This window comes from Lepisma saccharinum, chromosome 15, assembly GCF_977018435.1.
Source record: "Lepisma saccharinum chromosome 15, izLepSacc3.1, whole genome shotgun sequence".
In the NCBI taxonomy this organism is placed as follows: Eukaryota; Metazoa; Arthropoda; class Insecta; order Zygentoma; family Lepismatidae; genus Lepisma; species Lepisma saccharinum.
The window spans coordinates 74,397,170-74,420,361 of record NC_139243.1 but is presented as its reverse complement, the minus strand read 5'-3'; the positions used below and the strand labels follow the sequence as shown (position 1 = coordinate 74,420,361).

The 23,192-nt window shown below is 37.1% G+C and overlaps 1 protein-coding gene across 1 annotated transcript in view; it reads left to right on the top strand.

Annotated features, from left to right (window-relative positions):
- The window catches only part of LOC145999339 (uncharacterized), a 478,836-nt gene extending 456,000 nt beyond the window's left edge, over positions 1 to 22,836 (top strand). The window contains exons 6-8 of the mRNA XM_083136280.1: positions 18,832 to 18,953; positions 20,032 to 20,065; positions 22,722 to 22,836. Coding sequence (XP_082992406.1) covers positions 18,832 to 18,953; positions 20,032 to 20,065; positions 22,722 to 22,836 — 271 coding nt within the window. The remainder of the gene's footprint in view (positions 1 to 18,831; positions 18,954 to 20,031; positions 20,066 to 22,721) is intronic.
- Positions 22,837 to 23,192: the final 356 nt, after the last annotated feature.

Below are 23,192 nucleotides of genomic sequence, written 5' to 3'. Positions count from 1 at the left end.
TAAGTCATGTTGCTTCCAGTAGTTGTAATGACAGAGTGGTTTGCTCATTTTGTGATTGCTGGGAAGGAAGGCATGATCAGCAGAGCCCTCGGACGTTTGCGAGAACTACATTCAAACAAATGAAAGTTCATAATTGCAAACACAGCCAGTATATAACATACTTTTAAGGCAAATATGCAAGGAGCCTGAAATTTGGCACAAGGTGAGGAATGTTAATGGGAAAAATAGTATGTGTGTCAAACCTCATACAACAATAAATGCTTACGCTTCCTTCTAAGTTCATAAAACATCAAAGTGCATATTGTAGTGTTGAATAATGGTAATATAAATTAAGTGATATATGTCATATCCTTGTTTAGTTTCCTTCATACCCACTATTTATTACTTTTTCTGCTTTGTTGGAAAAGCATGTTGTGAGGTCAACCTAAATCATTTTATGTAAAAGGTTTTGGGTTCAAATTGTGATATGTCATAGGTGTTACTTCATCAATTTTATCCAATCATCAGTCATCCTCATCAATGCAATTGACCAAAGGTGCCAGATAGTATGTAACAAAAAATACAAATACAGTCGAAACCGTTGATAGCGACATCGTTTGTAACTATGTATTTAGTGTAATGGCGAAATCTAGTGGTCCCGTCTAAAACCTATATAAACTCTATATTTAAAAAATCTCTTAGTACGTATTTTTATCATGTTTTCGGAGAAATGTATCGGCTATAACATCCAATGTTGATTTTTTTTTTTTCGTTTTTGGGGATTGCTGACAACAATGTAATGCATATTTTCAAACTCTTGTTTTCAGTAGATTGTAGATTTCAAATCAGTATGTTCTGCATCGCGAAGGAATTGGGTGTATCACACTCAACAATTTCTACAATTTGGAAGGACAGGGAAAATACACTGTGTTTTCAAGCAAAATTCTCTAAAAATCAAGTGGGCAAGATCATCTGAGCACAAAGACATTGAAGAAGCTTTACTTAGATGGTTTAAGCAGTAAAGAACAAGTAATGTGCTGATCAATAAATCTATTCTGCAAGTGAAAGCCAATGAATTTGCACGTCGATTGGGCAATTCGAACTTCAGTTGTTCTTCCTCTTGTATACAATGTTTCCGAGCTCGCCATGATATTGTCGCCAGGAAAATTTGTGGCGAAGCTGCCAGTGTACCTGATGGCGTAACAGACAAGGGGCTATCTAAGAAGTGGCCTGCTTTGTGTGAAGGTTACAACCCAGATGATCTATTCAATGCAGATGAAACTGGCTTGTTTTACAATGTACCCAGATTTTTTCTTAATACAGTAACTGGAACGAGGATATTTCATTCATGACTATTATAGCACATACAGCAAGTTTAAAACATAAAACTTATGGATTTGAAATGTTTAGGGAAAAATAGAAAGGTTTGTGCGACTATCGGCTATAATGGCCGTAAATTGGCGGTCCCTTCGGAGTCGTTATAACCAGTTTTGACTGTATTTATTTAATACTCTGAACATTAGTAGAATTGGCTGTTGTTGAAGGACCAGGATGCATTTGGTCACTACTACAAAACAATATTTTATTAATCTGAAAGAAATTTTAACATGTCCCATGAAGAGCCTGAAGGAGAAATTCACCCTTTCAATAAATGAATGTAACCAGACTTCTGTTTTCGAAAATGAAAACCTGCATTTTGTCATTTACTTTTCCAGAGTACAGTCATAGACACTTCTGGGTAGTAACAATTTCATTAACTTACAATGGGATCATTACATCCCAGAAGTGTGTGTGACTAGATGAATAACCACATGGCTTATGCTAAATGTCTAGTAATAAATCAATATGGGTCAATCCATAACAAATGGTCCACCATGTAATGGGTTTCCTGGTTGACATAACTTTGATCATAGATCCGGATCTAAATGATCCCAACAAAGTCATATGACCAGAATAATCCAGTTTCAAAATTTGCTTTGCCTTAGGATTGTGTAAATGATCAAGAAATAATTTTTATTAATCAATAGCATAATGACAAACATAGAAAATCTTAAAGACTCAACTTTAAGCTGATTACTTTTACTACTCTTTGATCATGTGGTTTGGCTAATAAGATTTCAACATGCACTCATCAGATTAATTCATGGCCATACCAATAATTGAAAATTCACTTCACAAATAATTAATTCGTTAATTTTTTGTTAATTTCAAATAACATGCTTATAATTATGTATATATGTTCTGGCATTCAAATACAATAGTAAATGACCGCCCCCCCCCCCCCAAGGACAAATTACAAAATGACCTTCAGGTTTTTGCTTTTAGATGCCAGTTATTAATCAACAGTTCATGCACTGTGCATTTATGCCGTAAACCAGTACTACTTCTTAACCATGTGTTACCACAGTAAATCTCTCCTGAATAGATCAATTTTAAATAATGCACATTGAACAGTATAAATAAAATTTTAATTATAATTAATGAATGCTTATTGGTGCGTCATGTTTTCAGGGAGGTAAGATTCTAATTAGGGAACGGTTATTTTCTTATTTGCAAGAATTTTCATGTAGAACATGAACGTCTACAAATTGTTTCACTTTTGCCACATGTATCTAAATTGTGTTGTGCCAAGGTTACATATTTTCAAGTTATCCAAGACCTTCAACAATTCTTGATTATTATTGATAACCACTCCCTTATTTAGTCATGCCCCCTTTTCACTTCAAAACAAAATACTTCACTGTGATTATGTGGAAGGTGAACCCATCCATTAATATTGTCAGTTCTCACTCTTTTGCATGAGTAAATGCAAGACCATCACTTTGATTCATTTTTCGCACTACTCGACACACTTATTGAATAACGCTATAACATTCATTGGTTATGTATCTTGAAATTCATGTATACTTGCCAATCGTGAAGTTGGTTATCATAAGTTCCAACAATTAATGCATGCTGCTGTACCATTCCAAACAATGAATCCTCTTATTTGAAAATGCCACAATAATGAGAAAATTTCCATCATACAATTTTGGAAAAATGTCACGAAGACCTGATGGTGTCAGCACTGCCCCCCCCCCCCTTTTGCTCTTTGGTTCACCCATGCTTCCATACACATACTGTATGTGCTACAAAGCATGTAAATAGTGCCATTTAATAAGTGATAGCAATACATACATGCATATCCTGAAATTTGACCAAGCATCTCCCAACTAGAAATTTTCACGTCATTCGCTTGGTAATACAATGACAATGTGCAGTCTGTTGATATCCAGTAAGGTGAGCCTAAAGTGAACTACTTCAAACGTGTGAATAATATTTGACTGACCTTAATAGATTTGACAAAAGCTGAAGAAAAATATTGCTGAACCATTAACATATTTACATTTTTCAATGCATGTCCTTAGTGACAGGCTATTATACTACCTATCCTTTCTTCTCAGTGATCTGTAAATGTCTGACTTCTTTTCAGTTATCTGAACAAGAACTACATGGAAGGACAGAGCCAAGATGTTTCAAGGTCAGTTACACTAAACCTGAACCTTCACTGAAATACTCTAAAAGAAAGGCAGATATTGAAGATACCAAGCACTGTAACAGTAAAAAACAACACCTCTCTTCAATGTTGAACCAAGTTTTCTCCAAGGAAGGAAATCTATTTGCTCATTCAAATGTCCTTGCAAAGGAGAATTTATTTAATCACTCAGTTTGCAAGAGAAAATTTATTCCTGAAGATAACCTTTGCACACAAAAAGGGGTTCACTCCAAAGATAAACGTTTCAATTGCTCAATTTGCAACAAAGATTTTACTCAGAAATCAAACCTTGATATTGATATGAGGGTTCACACCAAAGAGAAACCTTTTAAGTGTTCAATTTGCAACAAAGATTTTCCCCGGATATCAAGTCTTAATATTCATATGAAGGTTCACAACAAAGATAAACCTTTTATCTGTGCAATTTGCAAAAAAGAATTTGCCTGGAAACCTTATCTTAATCTACATATGAGGCATCACACTGAAGAAACGCTTTTTAAGTGTTCAATCTGTGGCAAAGGTTTTGCCTGTAGAGGACATTATAATCGTCATGTGTTTGTTCACATCAAAGAGAGGCCTTTTAGGTGTTCAGTTTGTGACAAAAATTTTGCCTGTAAAGCAGACTGTAATGTGCATGTGAGGTATCACACCAAAGAGAGGCCTTTTAAGTGTTCAATTTGCAACAAAGTTTTTATCCTTAAATCTAGCCTTGAAATTCATATGAGGGTTCACAACAAAGAGAGACCTTTTAAGTATTCAATTTGCAACAAAGATTTTACCTATAAATCAAACCTTAATATGCATATTAGGGTTCACTACAAAGATAAATATTTTAAGTGTTCAATTTGCAACAAAGAATTTGTCCGTAAAGCAGACTGTAATGAGCATGTGAGGTGTCACACCAAAGAGAGACCTTTTAAATGTTCAGTTTGTGACAAAGATTTTGCCCAGAAAGCAGCTCTTCAAGTGCATGTGAGGATTCACACTAAGGTGAAATCTTTTAAGTGTACAATTTGCAACAAAGATTTTGCCCAGAGACATCACCTTAATAGGCACATGAGAGTACACACAAAAGAGATACCTTTTAATTGTTCTATTTGTAGCAAAGAGTTTTCCTACAAAGACTCACTTAATAGACATATGAGGGCACACAGAAATGAAAAAGCTTTTAAGTGTACAATTTGCAACAAAGATTTTGCCCAAAAACATCACCTTAATAGACACATGAGAATACACACAAAGAGAAACCCTTTAATTGTTTAAAATGTGACAAGTATTTTACCCTTAAATATATATACTTACTAAACATGTGGAGAGGTTGCATAGCAAATAGAGCTTATAAACCGTTTGCACACAGGAAATGAAGTTTCTGAGGAAAAATCTCTGGAAATTCTTGTCCTTCTGTGCATATATCATTTGGGATGGGATCATGAGCTCTGTATTATACAAATCATTACTTCATGTGTACAACTATGGTGCAACCATTTTATTAATTGAGATCTCAACCAACCATTCCAATGGTACTGCGCACACCTGTTTTTGATAGAAGAAAATAACCATTCGTAACAGAATGTGGGCTTTTTAAATAGCAAGCTATTGTTTAATTTTTTTTAGCCAAAGTACCAAGCAAAGAAAGAAGCTTCATCACCAGTAGCACTAACTCAGAGTGGCTACTTGCCGCAAATTCCTTGATTTCTGGGAATTATGTGTGAATTATTGGCTGTGGGAATTATGTGTGAATTATTGGCTGTGGGAATTATATGTGAATTATGCGGGAATTTTGCTCCTTAGACGTGAAAAATTGCAACTTTTATTAATCCAGATCCCAAATTTATCTATACATATTCATAAATGTTGTGAGGCATGTTTTTCACAGTTTAGATTTTGTTTGTCAAGGTAGTAAAAGGAAGCTGCACTGGAAAATATAATAAAACAGAATAATTCTCTGAACTGGTGGTAGGACAAATGTATAACGTTGGTAGGTTAGGATAATTGCTAAATGCGAAAACAAATCCTGAGGAAAGTACAGTACAGTAATGGAATACGTGTAGATTCCTATTTTAACTTTCGTGCAGTCTTTCCTTATTTTTAGCTTGCCTTGCTAAGTGTCATTGGTTTGAGACTTTATGTCTCATTTCTAAAACTGTGAACGTTTATGTATGAGGACAATATCAGAGGTCATTGATATTTCTTTAGGATAGAAACAGCAATGTGGGTTTACGTGGTGTGATTGGAAAATTTTAAGACTGGGCGTGTAATTTAAAATGGCAGATCTTACAGGCTATTGGGATGGATCTCCTTCAAGGTAGTTCCCTTCTGACTTCCACTTTTGGAAGCAGTCCTGGAAATTGTATTTCATAAGGATGTTAAGAACCCTCTCCGTATTTTCAGTTCCCTTTCAGCAAAAATTTCAATTTAGGAAAGAGGTAGAAGTCGGCAGGGGATATATCAGGGGAATAAGGGGGTTGTGGAAGCACAGGAATTTGGAATTTGGCAAAAAATTACATGATTGAGAACCTATTATAAACCTGTGCATTGTCGTAGTGGAGGACCCAATTCTTGTCATGCCAGATTGCAGGACTTTTTTCCACACATTTTTGCGCAAACGCTGAAGGACACTTTTGTAGTATTCCTGGTTGACTGTCTGCCCCCTAGGGGCAAATTCGTGATTCACGATACCTGTAGAATAAAAAAATACACCAACATTGTCTTCATTTCGTCAACCTTTTTTCGGTCATTGAGAACTTGGACCTTTCCACTGTGATGATTGTGCCTTTGTTTCTGGGTCATACCAATAAACCCATGATTCAAAAAAAGTGTTCCCCTGTGCTTAGCACCACGCCATGAAGGTGTATAGGGGGTGTGGGGGTAACGCACCACACTTTCTTGATCCGGTCATGAGAGGGGGTGATGTCATGAGCACCATGCCCCTGACCACCTTTACCCCCCAGGTTTCCCCAGGTACCCATTTTATTTGATGCTGGGTGTGCGCCAGGGCCACTTCCAACATTAGAAAAGTACCTGGATTTGAACTGGCCGGGGATCGAACCCGGGAATGATTCATCACATGTAATTTCCCTATTTAACAAATCTGGGTCAGTTTTGGCTTTATTAATCAGTTCTTGTAATACTTCAATTTTGGAATGAATTTTGCTGACACTCAACGCATGTTAAATCTTCAGTTAAAATTGACAGAACTGCATAGAAACTTAAATTCAGTTCATCAGCCATCTCCCTATTTCTAAGTCTCACAAAATCGTGAACTTTCACAATGTTTTCGTTGGTTTTTGAAGTGGAATGTCGGCCGGACCGGGGGTCATCTTCGACTGATTCGCAGCCATCTTTGAATCTGTTGAACCAGATAAAAAACATTTAATCGGCTCAACATTTATCCCAGAAAGCTGTTTTTAACAGTTCATAGGTCCCCAAAGTTGATTTCCTGGTTTTAAAACAAAATTTGACACAAACACGTTGTTCCATTTTTCATCCATTTTGCGATATCAATAATCCACCAAGAATTGAGAACACGTCTTCACTCATCATGATTCCACTTTCTACTGAACAAAGATACCGCGTTGATCTTTCATGATGTTTCAAGGTCAGAACAAGCTTCCCTTTCCACACCGTCAGGCAAACCTAGCCCCTCCTTATTGAGCAATGGTGCTTCCTGTCTTAAAACTTTCCAATCACACCACGTATTTCACGCTGTTCAGTACTTGCATGCAATAGGGTCCATATTAAATCTTGGATGAACCTCATTTTTTTGGGTACATATATTCCGAAGAACTAGCTCAAAACATGTGATTCTGAATCGTGTTTATTGAACAACATAACATTTTAGAAATACAATGCCATTTATCTACATTGTGTGTTTTAGTGCTTTTGCCCCTATTGTTTCTTTCTAACACAAGGAATATTGTAAATGAAAAGTTTTCCCTGAACAGTCACCGGCAATAAAAATTAGACATATAGATCCTGAAAAACTCTCTTCCCTGCATGGCATTGTGTGTGGTGCCTAACTCTACGGGGATAAGCGAATTTTAATAGGGAAGTTTCAACGGCAACTTCTACCAGCCCCGTAGATTTATGCAACATCCACAACACGTTGTAGGCAAACGAGGACTACAGGATCTAGGTGTCCCATTTTTATTGCCGGTGACTGTACATTGCACCATGCCATTCAGGAATACAGAAGGTGTGGAGGATCGAGTTTCATACATTATTGATCTTGGCCATACTGGAGGTGATGTGATCAGCACTATGCTCTGCCCATCTTTATCCCCCAAGTACCCATTGATGAGAGGCTGCGTAAGCCACAGAACTTCTTCTCCAGGGACATTTCCTGAATATTCCCACCTGAAATGTCCAAACTTTATCTTTCAGTTGAATTGAATTAGAACTTTTCGACACATTGGAAACACAAAGACCCTTTGTATTATATTTTGGGGTCAGGGTAATAAGTAAGGTTGAAACAGAGGAAACTTTTGCTTGTACCCTTAATATTTTTGCCTTGAATTTTTTGAAAGTTCGCATTGAAGACCGGCATTTATACTTGAATTTTATCACGGTCTTAGCTGGCGTTAAACCTTCCCTATTTTGATGTATTTTTAGATTGATTGATTTGTTGTTTTAAGTCCACTTTATGCACAGTAAGGCTAATTGGGACTGGACCTACAGTTTAAAGTGGGATCCGAACCATTATGTGCCTCCACTGGGAATCGAAACGGGACCCCTTGATTATAAGGCGACGACGCTACCACTGCACCATCAGGAAGTTCTGATGTATTTTTATTAATTCATGATAATTATTGTTATCATTTATATTATACCAATGATATCAAAGTCCATGGCAGAGTCATTAGCACAGCGCTGTGATGCTAGGGGTCCCAGGCAGGGTTGTTAAGGGTCCAGACATTTTAAGTAAATTCAATTCTGGTCCAGGAGAGAAAATCAGGAAGCGTAAATATGTTCTGGACCGTAAGGAATATTTTTATCTGTGAAGTATTTTATTTCGATCCAGGAACCTTTTTTCCAGATGAATTTAAGTACAGTGTAGGAACCTTTTTCTGGATGAATTTAAATTCCATCCAGGAACCTTTTTTCTGAATCAATTTAAATATGGTCCAGGAAAGTTTTTCTGAATCTATTTATATTCGGTAAAAAAAGGTAAAGTGCTCCCCTGTGCTTAGCACCACGCCATGAAGGCGTATAGGGGGTGTGGGGGGTAACGCCCCACACTTTCTTGATCCGGTCGTGAGTGGGGGTGATGTGATCAGCATTACGCCCCTGACCGCCTTTACCCCCCAGGGTTTCCCCCAGGTACCCATGTCATTCGACGCTGGCTGGGTGCCGGGCCGCTTTCAATGTTAGAAAAGTTCCTGGATTTGAACCGGCCGGGGATCGAACCCAGGACCTTGAGCATGGTAGTCAGATGTGTTACCGACCGAAATACCACGGCCACTAATTTATATTCGGCCCAGGAACCTTTTTTCCAGGATCAATTTAAATATAGCCCAGGAACCTTTTTTCTGTGATTAATTTAAATACGGCCCTAGAGCCTTTTTTTTTTTTTCAGAATCAGTTTAAACAGGGTCCAAATTCTGTATTGAAATGAAGCAATATGCAACTTGGATGGAATTTTAAATTGTGTGAGAAACAAGTTCCTTCAACAACCCTGTTTCTCATTATGGACCTAACGAAAAACAACTAACCACTAGTGAGCATGCATGACTAATCCAGGTGCTGGCTGTTTCGAGAATCTAAGGAACAAGGCCACGCACAATGGCAGAAATTGTCGAAATGCAAAGGCTGCAGTCACGTTACCCATCTCCATGTAGCCCCATTCTCTCGCGTGTGTTCCTTCTCTTAATTGAGAACTCTCGAGTCACTACTTGGGCAGACTTGTTTTAGTTCGCTTCCTTGTTGCCTTCGTTGAAAAAGAACAACTAAATATGCTGGCCAAGGCAGTAATTTATTATATTATAAAACATAAACTAAACATAATGTTTCAACCTTCTAGCAAGGTCTTCTTCAGACTCTGTACCAAGTACAAATGTAACAAGATACAAGAATAGAACGATATATATACACAAACATTACTCCCTCCAGACTATTAGAAAGTTGTTCTGGAACATTCTAGCAGGTAGCTTTCCCTTGTCAACTGTACTTTCACCTAAAAGACTAAAATATTTACTTCCATCTAGATTGTGGTTGGACTCTTTATATCTCACACTCTTTTTCCTTCATTCTTCTTCCTTCTCCTCTCCTCTCTCTCTCTTGTCCTTTCCACTCTTTCTAACACCTTCTTCCATTCTTTGTTTAACTTCAGTCCCCCATTCCAGATCATTGTGTCTTCTTCACCTTTCTTCTCTATTTCCTTGGCCTCCTTCCATTTTCTTACTAGTATTCTCTTCTCCCTTCCTATCTGCTTAGCCTCATCCCACTCTATGTCATGTCCTGTTTCTCTCGTGTGTTTAAATTTCGCATTTCTCTCTCTCTTAAGTCATACATCATCCCTATGTTGTTTCAACCTGTCTTTCAGCCTCTTTTTCATTTCTCCTATGTACACACTCTGACATTCTTTACATTTCACTTTGTAGATAATCCCTTCCTCTTCCTCTTCTCTGTTTTCCATTTTCTTGTTTGCATTCTGTTGTTTCTTCCTAAATCGCCGCTAAGTGTGCTGTTGTCGCCTGTATGTCTGCGTATAAGCCGTCTGTTTGGCCATCACGATGGGAAGACTTCACTAAAGTTCATAGATATCTCTGTATTCCAAATCATCTTTTCTTGAAACACGTTTCTTCTAGGTGGTTAACACTAGAGAATGCAGCTGAGAGACTAAATGAACAATGGCCAGCAGTTACAAGGTGCTTTAAGGAATTTGTTCATAAAAGTAAAAGTATTTTGGTGACATTGTCTTCAAAGTATAGAAATATAATAAATCTCTTAAAACATGAGACAATGAAAGCAGAGGTGATGTTCTGTTGCACAAGTGCCCAGTTATTTACAAAGTTCACTGCTCTCTTCCAAAGAGAAGAGCCTTTGGTGCATGTGCTGTACAGTAAACTAAAAGCAGTGAAAAGAACAGTATTGAATTGTGTTTGCAAGAGTTCAGCACCATTGTCCCTTGAAGCTTTCACAGATGAATACTCTCTACCTGTGACAGAAGTAATCAATGACAATAGAATATGTGATAAACTGAGGAAACTTTCTGAAGAGGAAAAGCTACTGTTTTTAACAGCAGAAAAAAAAACATTTCACAGCAGCCTGCAAACACCTTTTACTTCAGTCATCTTTGGACAAACCCATCCTTATTATTATTATTATTTATGATACCCCTCTTCTACTTATAGGATGGCAATTTATTGACATGGTGTAAATAAACTGGTCAGTATTTGGTAAGTTTTTTTTAAAATTTTGGTCACTTAAATCAGTAATTTTGACCACTTGACTAGTTTGCACCCCTGAAATAGAGAAAGCATCTGCTTGTACCCTTGAATTTCTGGAAAGTTCAACTTGGATACCAGGAATTATACTTGAATTTTATCATGATCCTATAGTAGCAAAGGTATAATCAGTTATGGACAGAGATTTTGTGATACGTTAATGGCAAATTTATTTTTAATGGTGATAAAGTTTAATGCACTGATAATCTCTACCTCATTTCAAATAATGCTTAAATCTTATCTTGGTGTGATTGGAATGAGAATGCTTTGATTGGAATTAATTTCTTCTCTTTGAAAATTATTGTGATATTTTATGTTCAATTTTGTGCATGACGTTTTTGTGTTTCTTAACATATTGAATAATTTTGATGAAGAATCTTATAAATGTGTAATATTTCAAACTTTCCATTTTTCAGAAAGCAATACTCAATGCCAGTGATTCATGATTCATGATTAGTAAAGAAGATCTAGTTTCTAGATCATCCTTCTGAAAATGCAACTTTTAATTAGAAATTTCAGCAAAAAATCATCAATTTGCAACACCTAAACCTCATCTCACAGCTAAGAAATACTGTGTTTGCAATCAATTCCATTTGAAAGTTATAAAGGCTAGTTACCAAGTCATCATATCACATTCCTTTCATGATATTAAATAATTCACTAATTATTCTCCTACAGCATTATAATACTTTGAGCCATGGTGGCGTAGTCTGTAGGATGTCTTGTTTCCATGCAGGAGACCCGGGTTCGATTCTCAGGGTGGGTGATGTAATGTTAGAATTTTTCTGACATTCTCCCCCCCCCCCCCAAACCATTTCCGGGACTCACCCAGCCTCAAATCAATGGATATCTGGGGGCAACCCCATAGGGTAAAGGCAGCTGGAGTGTGGTTCTGATCACATCACCTCAAAAAATGGCAGAGATCGAGAATGTGTCTAGCCCTAATCCCACATCCCCTAAATGTGCCTTCATGTCCTTGTGCTATATGCACAGTCAACTCCTTTTTTAAAAATAATAATAATAATAATAATAAAAAAAATCATGATACTTCAAAATGTCTTGTGACATTTGGTAATGTTTTTGTGAACTTCTCTGTAGACTTTTTAGAGGTTTTTTGAAGTATTTCTAGCATTGCTGCAGTTACAAAGGAAAATTAAAAAATCGGTGGATTTTCTCTTCTTCAGTTTCATGTAAATACTATTCATTCCTGCCTTTTGGGTTAACCTGGAGAGGGAGAAATGCAACGTCGAAATACGTATATGCAAATACAGTTATTAAAATAACACCTATTTAAGCCATGCTGTCCTTCATTCTCTGTCATTTGTGACAAAAACAAGTCACTGTGGTATAGACTGATACCAACAGTCACATAAAAGACACAGAAGGGAAGAGTGCAAGAAGAAATTATATATCCACAACCCTCCTGCCTCGCTTGAATTTATATGAAACAAATCAAATTCCACAGCGGCCTTCACACGTCTTTCGCAAGAACTCCAAAATCATCTGACCCGGAAACACCCAAGGATGGTAGTAATGCTGGTTTTAAAGATTTTCACCACGAGTGTGCAAGCATGAATTTAAAATGAAATTTATCTTCTGTTTTGACACAGCCTTTACCTACCAGGTTAAGAAGTTTGGTCACAGCTTTCCCTTTATCCATGCCTTTGATCTTGTCAAACATCTGCTTCCCAGGAGGTGGAGGGTTTGTTCGGTAATTCTCTGAAAAACTAATCTGCAACAACGAAGGGTGAGTGAATTTTTGGAAATGACAAATGTTGCTCTTGGCCTTGATTCTAACAACTCAAAGACAATGGTATGCATTGGAAAATTTCAACCAATACTTACCAATACCACTGGTATCGTCCAATATGGATACATCGGTATCTGTATCTGCTCAGTCCTCGTAGTTATTGTAGTTAATTAATACATGACTTTTTCCTTTTTGCCCTCTCAGCCATCCACCCATGCCCACTATGATGTTCAGCTAAAGTTCCCACATGAGGAAGTTACTGGTAACTAAGGTGCTACCACACAAATTATTTCAAAATTATAACTTTGTTCAACCTTATTCTGGAAATGTGTACCTTTTTTAGTCGTAATTGTGAACAACTAATTTTAGTATGATTTGAGGAAAATTGCCTAATGAATGAAACCTTGAACTCGTTGACTTTACTGTATTAATTATTTAGAGTACTGCAAGCTCTTCTAAATTTTATTATTTTCTTTGAATTTTTCCAACTTTTGACAATCGTTGATCCTCAAAGTACTTGAAAAGACCCACCCAACTCTGAGTACCATGAAGGAGAGCATACCATTTACTACAAGAGGCTGGAAAAATAATTGTGGACATTTGCATCCTGATACGTCAAATGTCTAAACAGCTTTCTTTCAACAATTGCCTCAGGTTGATATTGTTTATTTGAGTACCTGCATGGATTGTGCAACATCAGTCAACCCCCTTCCTCCCCTCTCTCCCCTTCTTGCTGACTTTCTTCTTCAAACTCAAGAGATTTTGCCAATGCGGGCTCATATAATTAAGGGGAAACTTTTGGTATCATCCTTTCATCATAAACAAATGAGAAAAACAGCAGTTTGGGAGATTTCACACTGTAACAATCCATTTAGCTAGCAGAGCTTTCTGGAATATAAAAGCAAACCAAATTTTGACTGTCATGCTCATTTTAGTCTGATATTTGAGGTGTTGTAGTGTTTATTTTTATCTTTTGTTTGATGTGTCTGACTGGAAAGGGACCAAAGGGGCCAATAAAATTTCAGTGGCCACAGTTCAGGTTTATCTATGGTAGTGGGTGAAGTACGTCATAAATCAACCAATCAGTGACGCTCATCTACCCATCCAACAATGTGTTGCAGCAGCCGATCATGGTCATTTGTAGCAGATCGTAAATCTTGTTTGTAGTAAATTATTATAGTATACTACAGGGTACACACAATATCTTTGTAACGGAAAGAAGCAAATGTGAGAACATTAATATAACATAAACTTTTGGATATGGAAATATGGTAGACTGAAATGGTATGGTTGCAAGATGATCCTTTTATTTATATATTTAATAACAATGTATTTTGAACTTCTTTAAATTGCCAAATTTCCAAGTATGTCTCAAATATCAGCAGAAGTTCTTATGAGTATTATTCATATTGGTTCAAGCTAGTGTTATCTCAACCCTAGTACATGGGTTATGCTGTACTTATGTAGGATGCAATTAAATGGGTTTGTCATATTTTCTATATGATTTTGTCAAATAGGTGTTATTCTGTACAAGAGTAGCCATTCTGCTAAATTCATTGACACTGAACTCAAACTCGTTTCATTAATGGTATTAAAATATCTGAATTAAGGTCTGTCGAAGGAGAGAAGTCTTCTATAAAACTTTTGAGAGGAATAATTGCTTTATGATTGACAGATTCTAGGATGGCACTTAGTTTACTCCACCACTTATCATATAGTTTCCAAGCCAAAGCTACCCACTTGTACTGTGCCCTTAGACTAAGGAATTGTGAAAGGATGCAAGCACCCTTGTGGGCTGTCTATCAGTCAATAAATAAGGATTTTTGATAAACTTGCTTCATCGCATAATTTCATGACAATATCACTTTCTTTTGTGTATGCACTTGACCATGAAGATCTATCTGTAATGCTGTGTTAACTGTAGCAATGAAATTGGAGTAAGTAAATATACAGCCTTGGGATTTAACCTCATAGTGTTTGACATTCGAGCACTACATGGGATATGGAAAACTACTTCCATAGTTTTTTTACTTTTTATCAGGTAGGCTACATATTTTATTACTATGTTCTTCTTAAAGATTCGCATAACCACTTTTTATAGATGCAAAATAATCTAACACAGTTATTTTTAGTGGTTATTATTTTATTTTATCTGCAACATTTCATTCTGGTTTCCCAGAACTTTCTCAAGCTACACTAAGAGATACATACAAAAACACAACCTCACATGTCTAGTTACTCTATACTTCTGTAAAGCCACAAGTGAAAGACAAGGAGAAAAAGTGGCAGGCGATCAACGTCGTTGATGAACAACCACCACCTCAGGGATGATGAGCTCATTTGAGAGGATAGACGCATCACCATCCAGGAAATTTCTGATGCAGTGCACATGTCCTATGGGTCAGGACATGCAATGATTGAGAGTGTGGGATACCATACAATCTGAGCTAAGTCTGTGTTTCGTGACATGAGGTTCGATGACGTACAGGAGGTTGAAACAGCTCTAAACGGTGGGGCAGGTAGTGTTTAGTGGAATTTTTCCAAACTGGTTTTGAGGGTTGGATAAAACGCTGGCTCAAATGCATCAAACGTGATGGAAACTGTGTGGAAGGGTGACTCTGAGTAGAGTACACTACAGGCAAACTATATGTACGTTCATTGTTTCAATCTTTCCATTATTAAACAAATTATATATCAACAGGCATTACTTCTTGATACCCCCTCATATAATATGCAAAATGCATGTCAAGCAAGGTGTTGGCGATTGTGTAAGCAATCTGCCTTACACAAAGTTTCCCTCTTTACATGGTAGTTACAGAAGAACTAAAATGCACTTGAAACTTGACAGTATTTCATTAGTTCACTAATTAGTTCACTAGCACCACTGTTAATGTTGCCAATGTGAATAAATTTCACATATGCATCAAGAAATTCACAGGGACTTATAAATGCGCTAAGCATTGTACCGTATTTACTCATGTATAATGCGCACATTTTTCATAAATTTTTGCTCCCAAAAACTAAGGTGCGTATTATTCATGGCATAATTCGGACAGCCAACATGAAACCGTACAGGGTTATTCCATGATTTTGGGACACTTGCATTGATTTTTCACGTTTATGGAACCCTATCATGTTATATATTGTTGTAAAGCTTAAATCCTGCAGTTTCTGAATATGGCATCAATATTCCATTCAAGATAAAGACACTAGTGTGAAATGCGGTTGAAATAAGTTCATCACAAAATGAAGGAACGTGCTTTGGATGAAAGAAAACATAAGGAAAAAGAAAACAATAAATAAAATGTATTACTGGTCAAATAATAATAAAATAATTAAATTGTATTACTGGCCAAATAATAGGAGAGGTGGCATGGGTTGGAGACTTATTGCTTACACAAGAGGATATTCTCCTCTTGGTCCACATAGCAACAGCAACTCATTGAATAGATATCATGTTATTCACTCTTCATCAGCATAGCAACAGCTCTACGACCTACAACTAAAAAAGCTATTTCTTGAAAGTGGATTGTACTGCACATTATATACGAGATATACATTTTTTGTAACTTTTACCCATCAAAAACCAGGGTGTGCATTATACATGCTCGCGCACTATACACGCATAAATACAATATTCTCCAAATTTATTGTGATAAACTTGAAATATGGGTTTTTGTGTTTAGCTTATTATACATCACTTTTCTGGTCTTGAAATTGTAAATCATCAATTGGTTTCATTTTGACTACTTCCCCCTCCCCCCACTTCCACGTTTATTAAAATGTGTCTCATTTCAATAAAATTATCTCAAGATACTAACTAACCAAAAATTATTTTACATCATGTTACTATCATTGCAGTCTCTAGAACTATAGGGTGTATCAAGCTTCATTATTCTCCCATTGATGTATATATTATAAATAGTTATTTGGGTAATCTTGTAAACTTGTTTGCCTGGAGTTTTCTGATGCTAATGGCATGGATGTAATTGGGATATCTTGAATGCTGATGATATATTCGTTGTAGTATCTGTTATGGCGTCTGAAAGAGGGGGAAGTAATAATGAGACACAAATGTCAATTTTGCCAGATTAACATTCAAATTAATGCACTAAACTAAGAAAATAATCTACGGTTGTAATGTAATAGTTGGGAGTAAGGTTTTGATTGGAGTGCAAGTGAGGCTGTGGATGTCAAATCCCAAACTAGCATTAACAGAAATAACTTTGTTGTGAAGCAATGGCTTGCGGTTAATGCACCGCTTCAAAACTCTTAAGAGTTTCACTAGGAATTGGGATATTGTAACCCAAAACAGTAATATGTTCAAGAATACTCATAATCCAACATTCAATTAATTCAAAATTCAGAATCAGCAAAACGGTGATGCAATTCCAACACTTAATCATGCATTTACTACAATTCTACAATCTACGCTGTTTCCCCATCTACAGCTACTGTATGACACCTTAATTTATGAGTCTTTAATTCTTCATGTGAGCAAAGATCAAACCTTATTTTTACCAATGTTTATTTTGTACTAAATTGGCATATTACAAATACAGGTGATTCAAAAAGGACTTTACAACTTTCAAAGCATATAGAAATTTATTCAGATAACTTACAGAGTCTGTTGAGGTGCCATTGCAAAGCAAAACACATCAAGTTTGTCATACAACATTCATGTTGGGTCTATGTGGCTACCATTTGTAATGCGGCATACATCCCACCTGAAGTCAATTTCATTCAAGACTTTCACCAGTAAGTCAGGCATCACTTCTGCAGTGGCAGCGGTAATGCAAAGTCTCAGTTCAGCAAGATCAGGAGGTAAAGGTTGTACAAAACCTGATCTTTCATGAAACCCCACAAGTAAACATCTAGCGGGGTCAAATCTTGGGAGCGAGGGTGCCATGCAATTGGACCTGTACGACAAATCCGCCGACCTGGGAATCGGGTATCAAGAAAATCTCCTGACTGCTAAGTGGTAGTGAGGTGGTGCCCCATCCTGCTGATAGTAAATTTGTACATCTTGGTTATCCTTGTTGAACTGAGGAATTAGAAAATTTTGAAACATATCCAGATACACAGAAAATTTTGTAGTATATCCAGATACCCTATACCATTTATGTTTGCCTCCTGGAAGAAGAACAGGCCGTACAATTTTTGTTTGATAAAGGCACAAAAAACATTGACCTTAGGCCTATCACAAATACGCTGCACAGTTTCATGGGGGGTTTCACTACCCCATATTCTGCCGTTATGGGTGTTCACCTGTCCACTGATGTGAAACATTGACTCATCACTAGAAATGACATTGTCTAGGAATGTCTTGTTATCTGCAATTCTATACAACATTTGCACACAAAATTGCTGGCGAGCAACTTTAATCTGCATCCATAATGTGTTGAACCATTGTTAGTTTGTATGGCTCGAATAGCAAGTGTTTAGGTAATACGTGCCAAACAGTTGGTTGTGGAATGCCAGTCTCACGTGATGGACGTCGTGATGATTTCGTATGAATCCGGGCAAAGCGTTCTCTGAGTTGTTCCACAGCAGCTTCAGGAACTTGTGGACGTCCTGGTGATTTTCCTTGTCTTACAGAACAACCAGTCTCAACAAAGGTTTGGTGCCAAGAGTAAATTGTAGGCTTGCTAGGAGGTATCTTTCGATACTCCGTAGGAAACTTACGTTGCACTGCAGTTGCTGATTGAGTCTCGTGAAAGCAAAACACACAGCGAGCACGTTCCACATCAGTAAATGTAGCCAGTTTGAGGAACAATGCTGACAGTGCTACTGGTGGGTGAGTTCGGTACTAATGAAAATGAAAATAAATGATGAGGTTGCTTAAACAATAATAGATCAATCGACAACAATGTTCCAAGGAGTCCGGCTCGAACTCGAACATAAGCATCTGGTTTAACCAAAATAAGCACACATTATTAGGCAACGCAGAAATACTTCTTTCGCAAAGCAATTTATGAGTTAGTTCTGTATGTGTTGAGCACAAACATACTCCTGATGTAATTTGACATTTTTGTGTAGTAGAATGCAGCAATGGTAAAATTCTCACTGTCACTTTCACTTTTCACATACCTTCTTGATAACGTCCCCCTTTTGTGATCCAGAGAAGTGATTGGAGTTCTGGATGGAGTGTGGGAATGCAGCCAGGTCTTCATATCGCATCTCCCTTCTTCTACAACACTGGAACCCAGGTCTCAGACAGTTGAGGTGGATGGTGGAAACTTCGGTACTAGTCTTCTCTGTCTGTCTCGTATCGGGACTCCAATCTAATACTTCAGGACGTACGTACAAATGTTGCAGGCGTGACAAGAATCTCGTAGTGCCATCTTCCAAAACATCGTCATATATATTGAAACTGTTACTCGTAGTAGAAATAAACTCGCAGCACTGTTCATTTCACATAGGTATACCACAATACTCAAAGAAGCGTTTCAATGCAGTTGCCCCCACTCTCAGGTTCGTTGCTTTCGACGTAGTGCATGGGTGTGGCCTTGTAGATGCGTGTCTGTAGCTAAGTCATTTTGCTTCCAGTAGTTGTAACGACAGAGTAGTTTGCTCATTTTATAATTGCTGGGAAGGAAGGCATGATCAGCGGATCCCTTAGATGTTTGCGAGAACCACATGCAAACAAATGAAGTTTGATAATTGCAAACGCAGCCAGGGATGGAAGTCCTAAATTGTGATGTATTTTAGGGATGCAATATAACATACTTTAAGGCAAATATTTAAGGATCCTGAAATTTGGCACAATGTGAGGAATGTAAATGGAAGAAATAGTATGTGTGTCAAACCGCTTACAACAATAAATGCTACATTTCCTTCTAAGTTCATAAAACATCGAAACACATATTGTAGTGTTGAATAATATTAATATAAATTAAGTGATATATGTAATTTCCTTGTTTAGTTTGCTTCACACCCACTATTTATTACTTTCTATGCTTTGTTGGACAAACATGTTGTGAGGTCAATCTAAGTCATTTTATGTAAAAAGTTTTGGGTTCAAATTGTGATATGCCTTGTAATCAAGGGGTCCCGGGTTCGATACCCGGTGGAGGTACATAGTGGTTCGGATCACACTTTAAACTGTAGGTCCAGTCCCGATTAGCCTTACTGTGCACAAAGTGGACTTAAAGCACCAAATCAAACCAATCAAACCAAATCAAATTGTGATATGTCATAGGTGTTACTTCTTCGATTTTATCCAATCATCATTCATCCTCATCAATGCAATTGGCCAAAGGTGCCTGAAAGAATGTAACAAAAAAATACAAATATTTATTTAATACTCTGTACTTTTGTAGAATTGGCTGTTGTTGAAGGACCAGGATGCATTTGGTAACTGATACAAAACAGTATTTTATTAATCTGAATGAAATTTTAAGATGTCCCATGAAGAGCCTGAATGACACATTCACCCTTTCAATAAATGAATGTAACCAGACTTCTGTTTTGGAAAATGAAAACCTGCATTTGGCATTTACTTTTCCAGAGTACAGTCATGAACACTTCTGGGTAGTAACAATTTCATTAACTTACAATGGGATCATTACATCCCAGAAGTGTGTGTGACTAGATGAATAACCACATGGCTTATGCTAAATGTCTAGTAATAAACCAGTATGGGTCAATCCATAACAAATGGTCCAGCATATAATGGGTTTCCTGGTTGACATAACTTTGATCATAGGTCGATCCCTAAATGATCCCGACAAAGTCATATGACCAGAATAATCCAGTTTCAAAATTTGCTTTGCCTTAGGGTTGTGTAAATGATCAAACAGTCATTTTTATTAATCAATAGCATAATGACAAACATAGAAAATCTTAAAGACTCAACTTTAATCTGATGACTGTAACTACTCTTGCATCATGTGGTTTGGCTAATAAGATTTCAACATGCACTCATCAGATTAATTCATGGCCATACCAATAATTGAAAATTTACTTCACAAATAATTAATTTCTGCACTGCACCATCCGTTCATTTTTGGTAAATTCCCAATATCATGTTTACAATTATATATGTTCTGGTATGCAAATACAATAGTGCAGGACAAGCTACAAAATTACCTTCAGGTTTTTGCTTTGAGATGCTAATTGTTAATCAACAGTTCATTCATTGTGCATTTATGCTGTAAACCAGTACTATAGTGGAACCACGAGCAAAACAACCTGCACAGACCCGCGACTCCTGTGCACCGTACCCCGCGAGTTGGGAAGGGGGGGAGAGTGGACCATGCTTCCTTATGGCCCGAGGTGGAGGGAAGAAGGGAAAGCTGCGCGGGGACTTTTCGTCCCAAGGTTTTTTTCCTTGTTGTCGATCTATACTTCTTACCCATGTGTTACCACAGTAAATGTCTCCTGAGTAGATCAATTTTAAATAATGAACATTGAACAATATAAATAAAAATTCAATCATCATAATTAATGAATGCTTATTGGTACTTCATGTTTTGAGGTAGGTAAGATTCTAATTAGGGAATGGTTATTGTCTTAGTTGCAAGAATTTTTATGTGGAACATGGAACATGTATCTAAATTGTGTCGTGCCAAGGCTACATATTTTTAAGGTACCCAAGAACTTCAACAATTCTCCATTATTATAGATAACCACTCCCTTGTTTAGTTATGTCATGTTATTCAAAGAAAAAAAAAGAAAAAAACATTTAGAAGAGCTTCCAGCACTCTAAATAATTTATACAGTAAAAGCCAACAAGTCAAAAGGTTTCATTCATTAGGCATTATTCCTCAAATCATACTAAAATTAGTTGTTGACAATTACAACTAAAAAGGTACACATTTCCAGAATAAGGTTGAACAAAGGTATAATTATGAAATAATTTGTGTGGTAGCACCTTAGTTACCAGTCACTTCCTCATGTGGGAACTTTAGCTGAACATCATAGTAAGCAAGGGTGGATTTTTGAAAGGCCAAAAAGGAAAAGTCATGTATTAATTAACTACAGTAACTACTAGGGCTCAGCGAATACAGAAACCGATGTAATCGTATTGGCTGATACCAATGGTATCTGTAAGTATTGGTTGAAATTTTCCAAAAGATACCTTCCGATACCATTTTTTTGAGTTGCTAGAATGAAAGCCAAGAGCAACATTTGTCCTTTCCAAAAATTCGCTGACCCTTCCTTGTGGCAGATTAGTTTTTCAGAGGATTACTGAACAAACCCTCCACATCCTGGGAAGCAGATGATTGACAAGATCAAAGGCATGGGTAAAGTGAAAGCTGTGCCTAAACTTCTCGAAGGCATATAACTACCTGGTAGGTGTAAAGGCTGTGTGGAAATAGAAGATATATTTCATTTTAAATTCCTGCTTGCACGCTCATGGTGGATGTTTTCTAAATTAGCATTACTACCATTATGGGCAGTTTCCGGGTCAGATTATTTCGGAGTTCTTGCGAAAGACGTGTAAAGGCCGCTGTAGAATTCAATTTTTTTTATCTATATTCAAGCAAGGCAGGAGGGTTGTGGATTGTGTAATTTCTGCTAGCACTCTTCCCTTCTGTTTCTTTTATGTCCTAATAATCCACAAATAATGGAAATATATTGGTACAAAAGAACTTCCAAATCCCAGACACTAGCTATCACTTTCTAGCCAGGAACTCAACAGTAAGGAATGCAGTGTCAGATGTTACCTAAGCTTTACTGGGTTACCAAAGGCGTAAAAACGTTAACAGGTGTAACCCAGGAAGAAGTTGCAGGTGACTGACTTGGCATTGCTTAGCAAAATCCATTGCAATAAATATCTAGGACAATGGGGTTCATCATGCAGAATTACGATAAAGAAATCCAAGTAAAGGAGAGTGAAGTCTGAGCATTCAGACTAGTATGACAAACGGACACCTCGTTTATTTACCAGTCCGTAGTTCGACACCTCGAGGGAGCACCTCCACACAGTGAGAGTCAGGTATTTCCATTTAGCATGCTGATCCAATTTTAAAGGTTATAAAAGCCAAGTGTTGTGTTTGCCATACAGTGTGTGTTACCTCTTGCATGTTACCATTAAGCTCTCCATGAGCAGTGAATATGCCATCATTAAGGATGATGGCATTCATGAGCTACGCCACCCAGATTCGATTCCAGTTCCTTAAGGAACGTTAGGCTGTCTCTTTTGGTATCAGCCTATACCGCAGAGACTTGTTTTTGTTGCAAATGACAGAGAATGATGGACAGCATGGCATAAAAGAGGCATTATTTTAATAACTGTATTTGCATATATTATTATGTCTCTTTTCTCCATCTCCAAGGCTAACCCAAAAGGCAGGAATGTTTAGTATTTACATGAAACTGAAGAAGAGATAATCAACCGATTCTCTTATTAATTTATTTATTTTTTATTATTTTAACTGTACCTTCCTCCCCTCTTTCCCCCCTCTTGCTGATTTTATTCGTCAAACTCAAGAGATTTTGCCAATGCGGGCTCATATAATTACAGGGAAACTTTTGG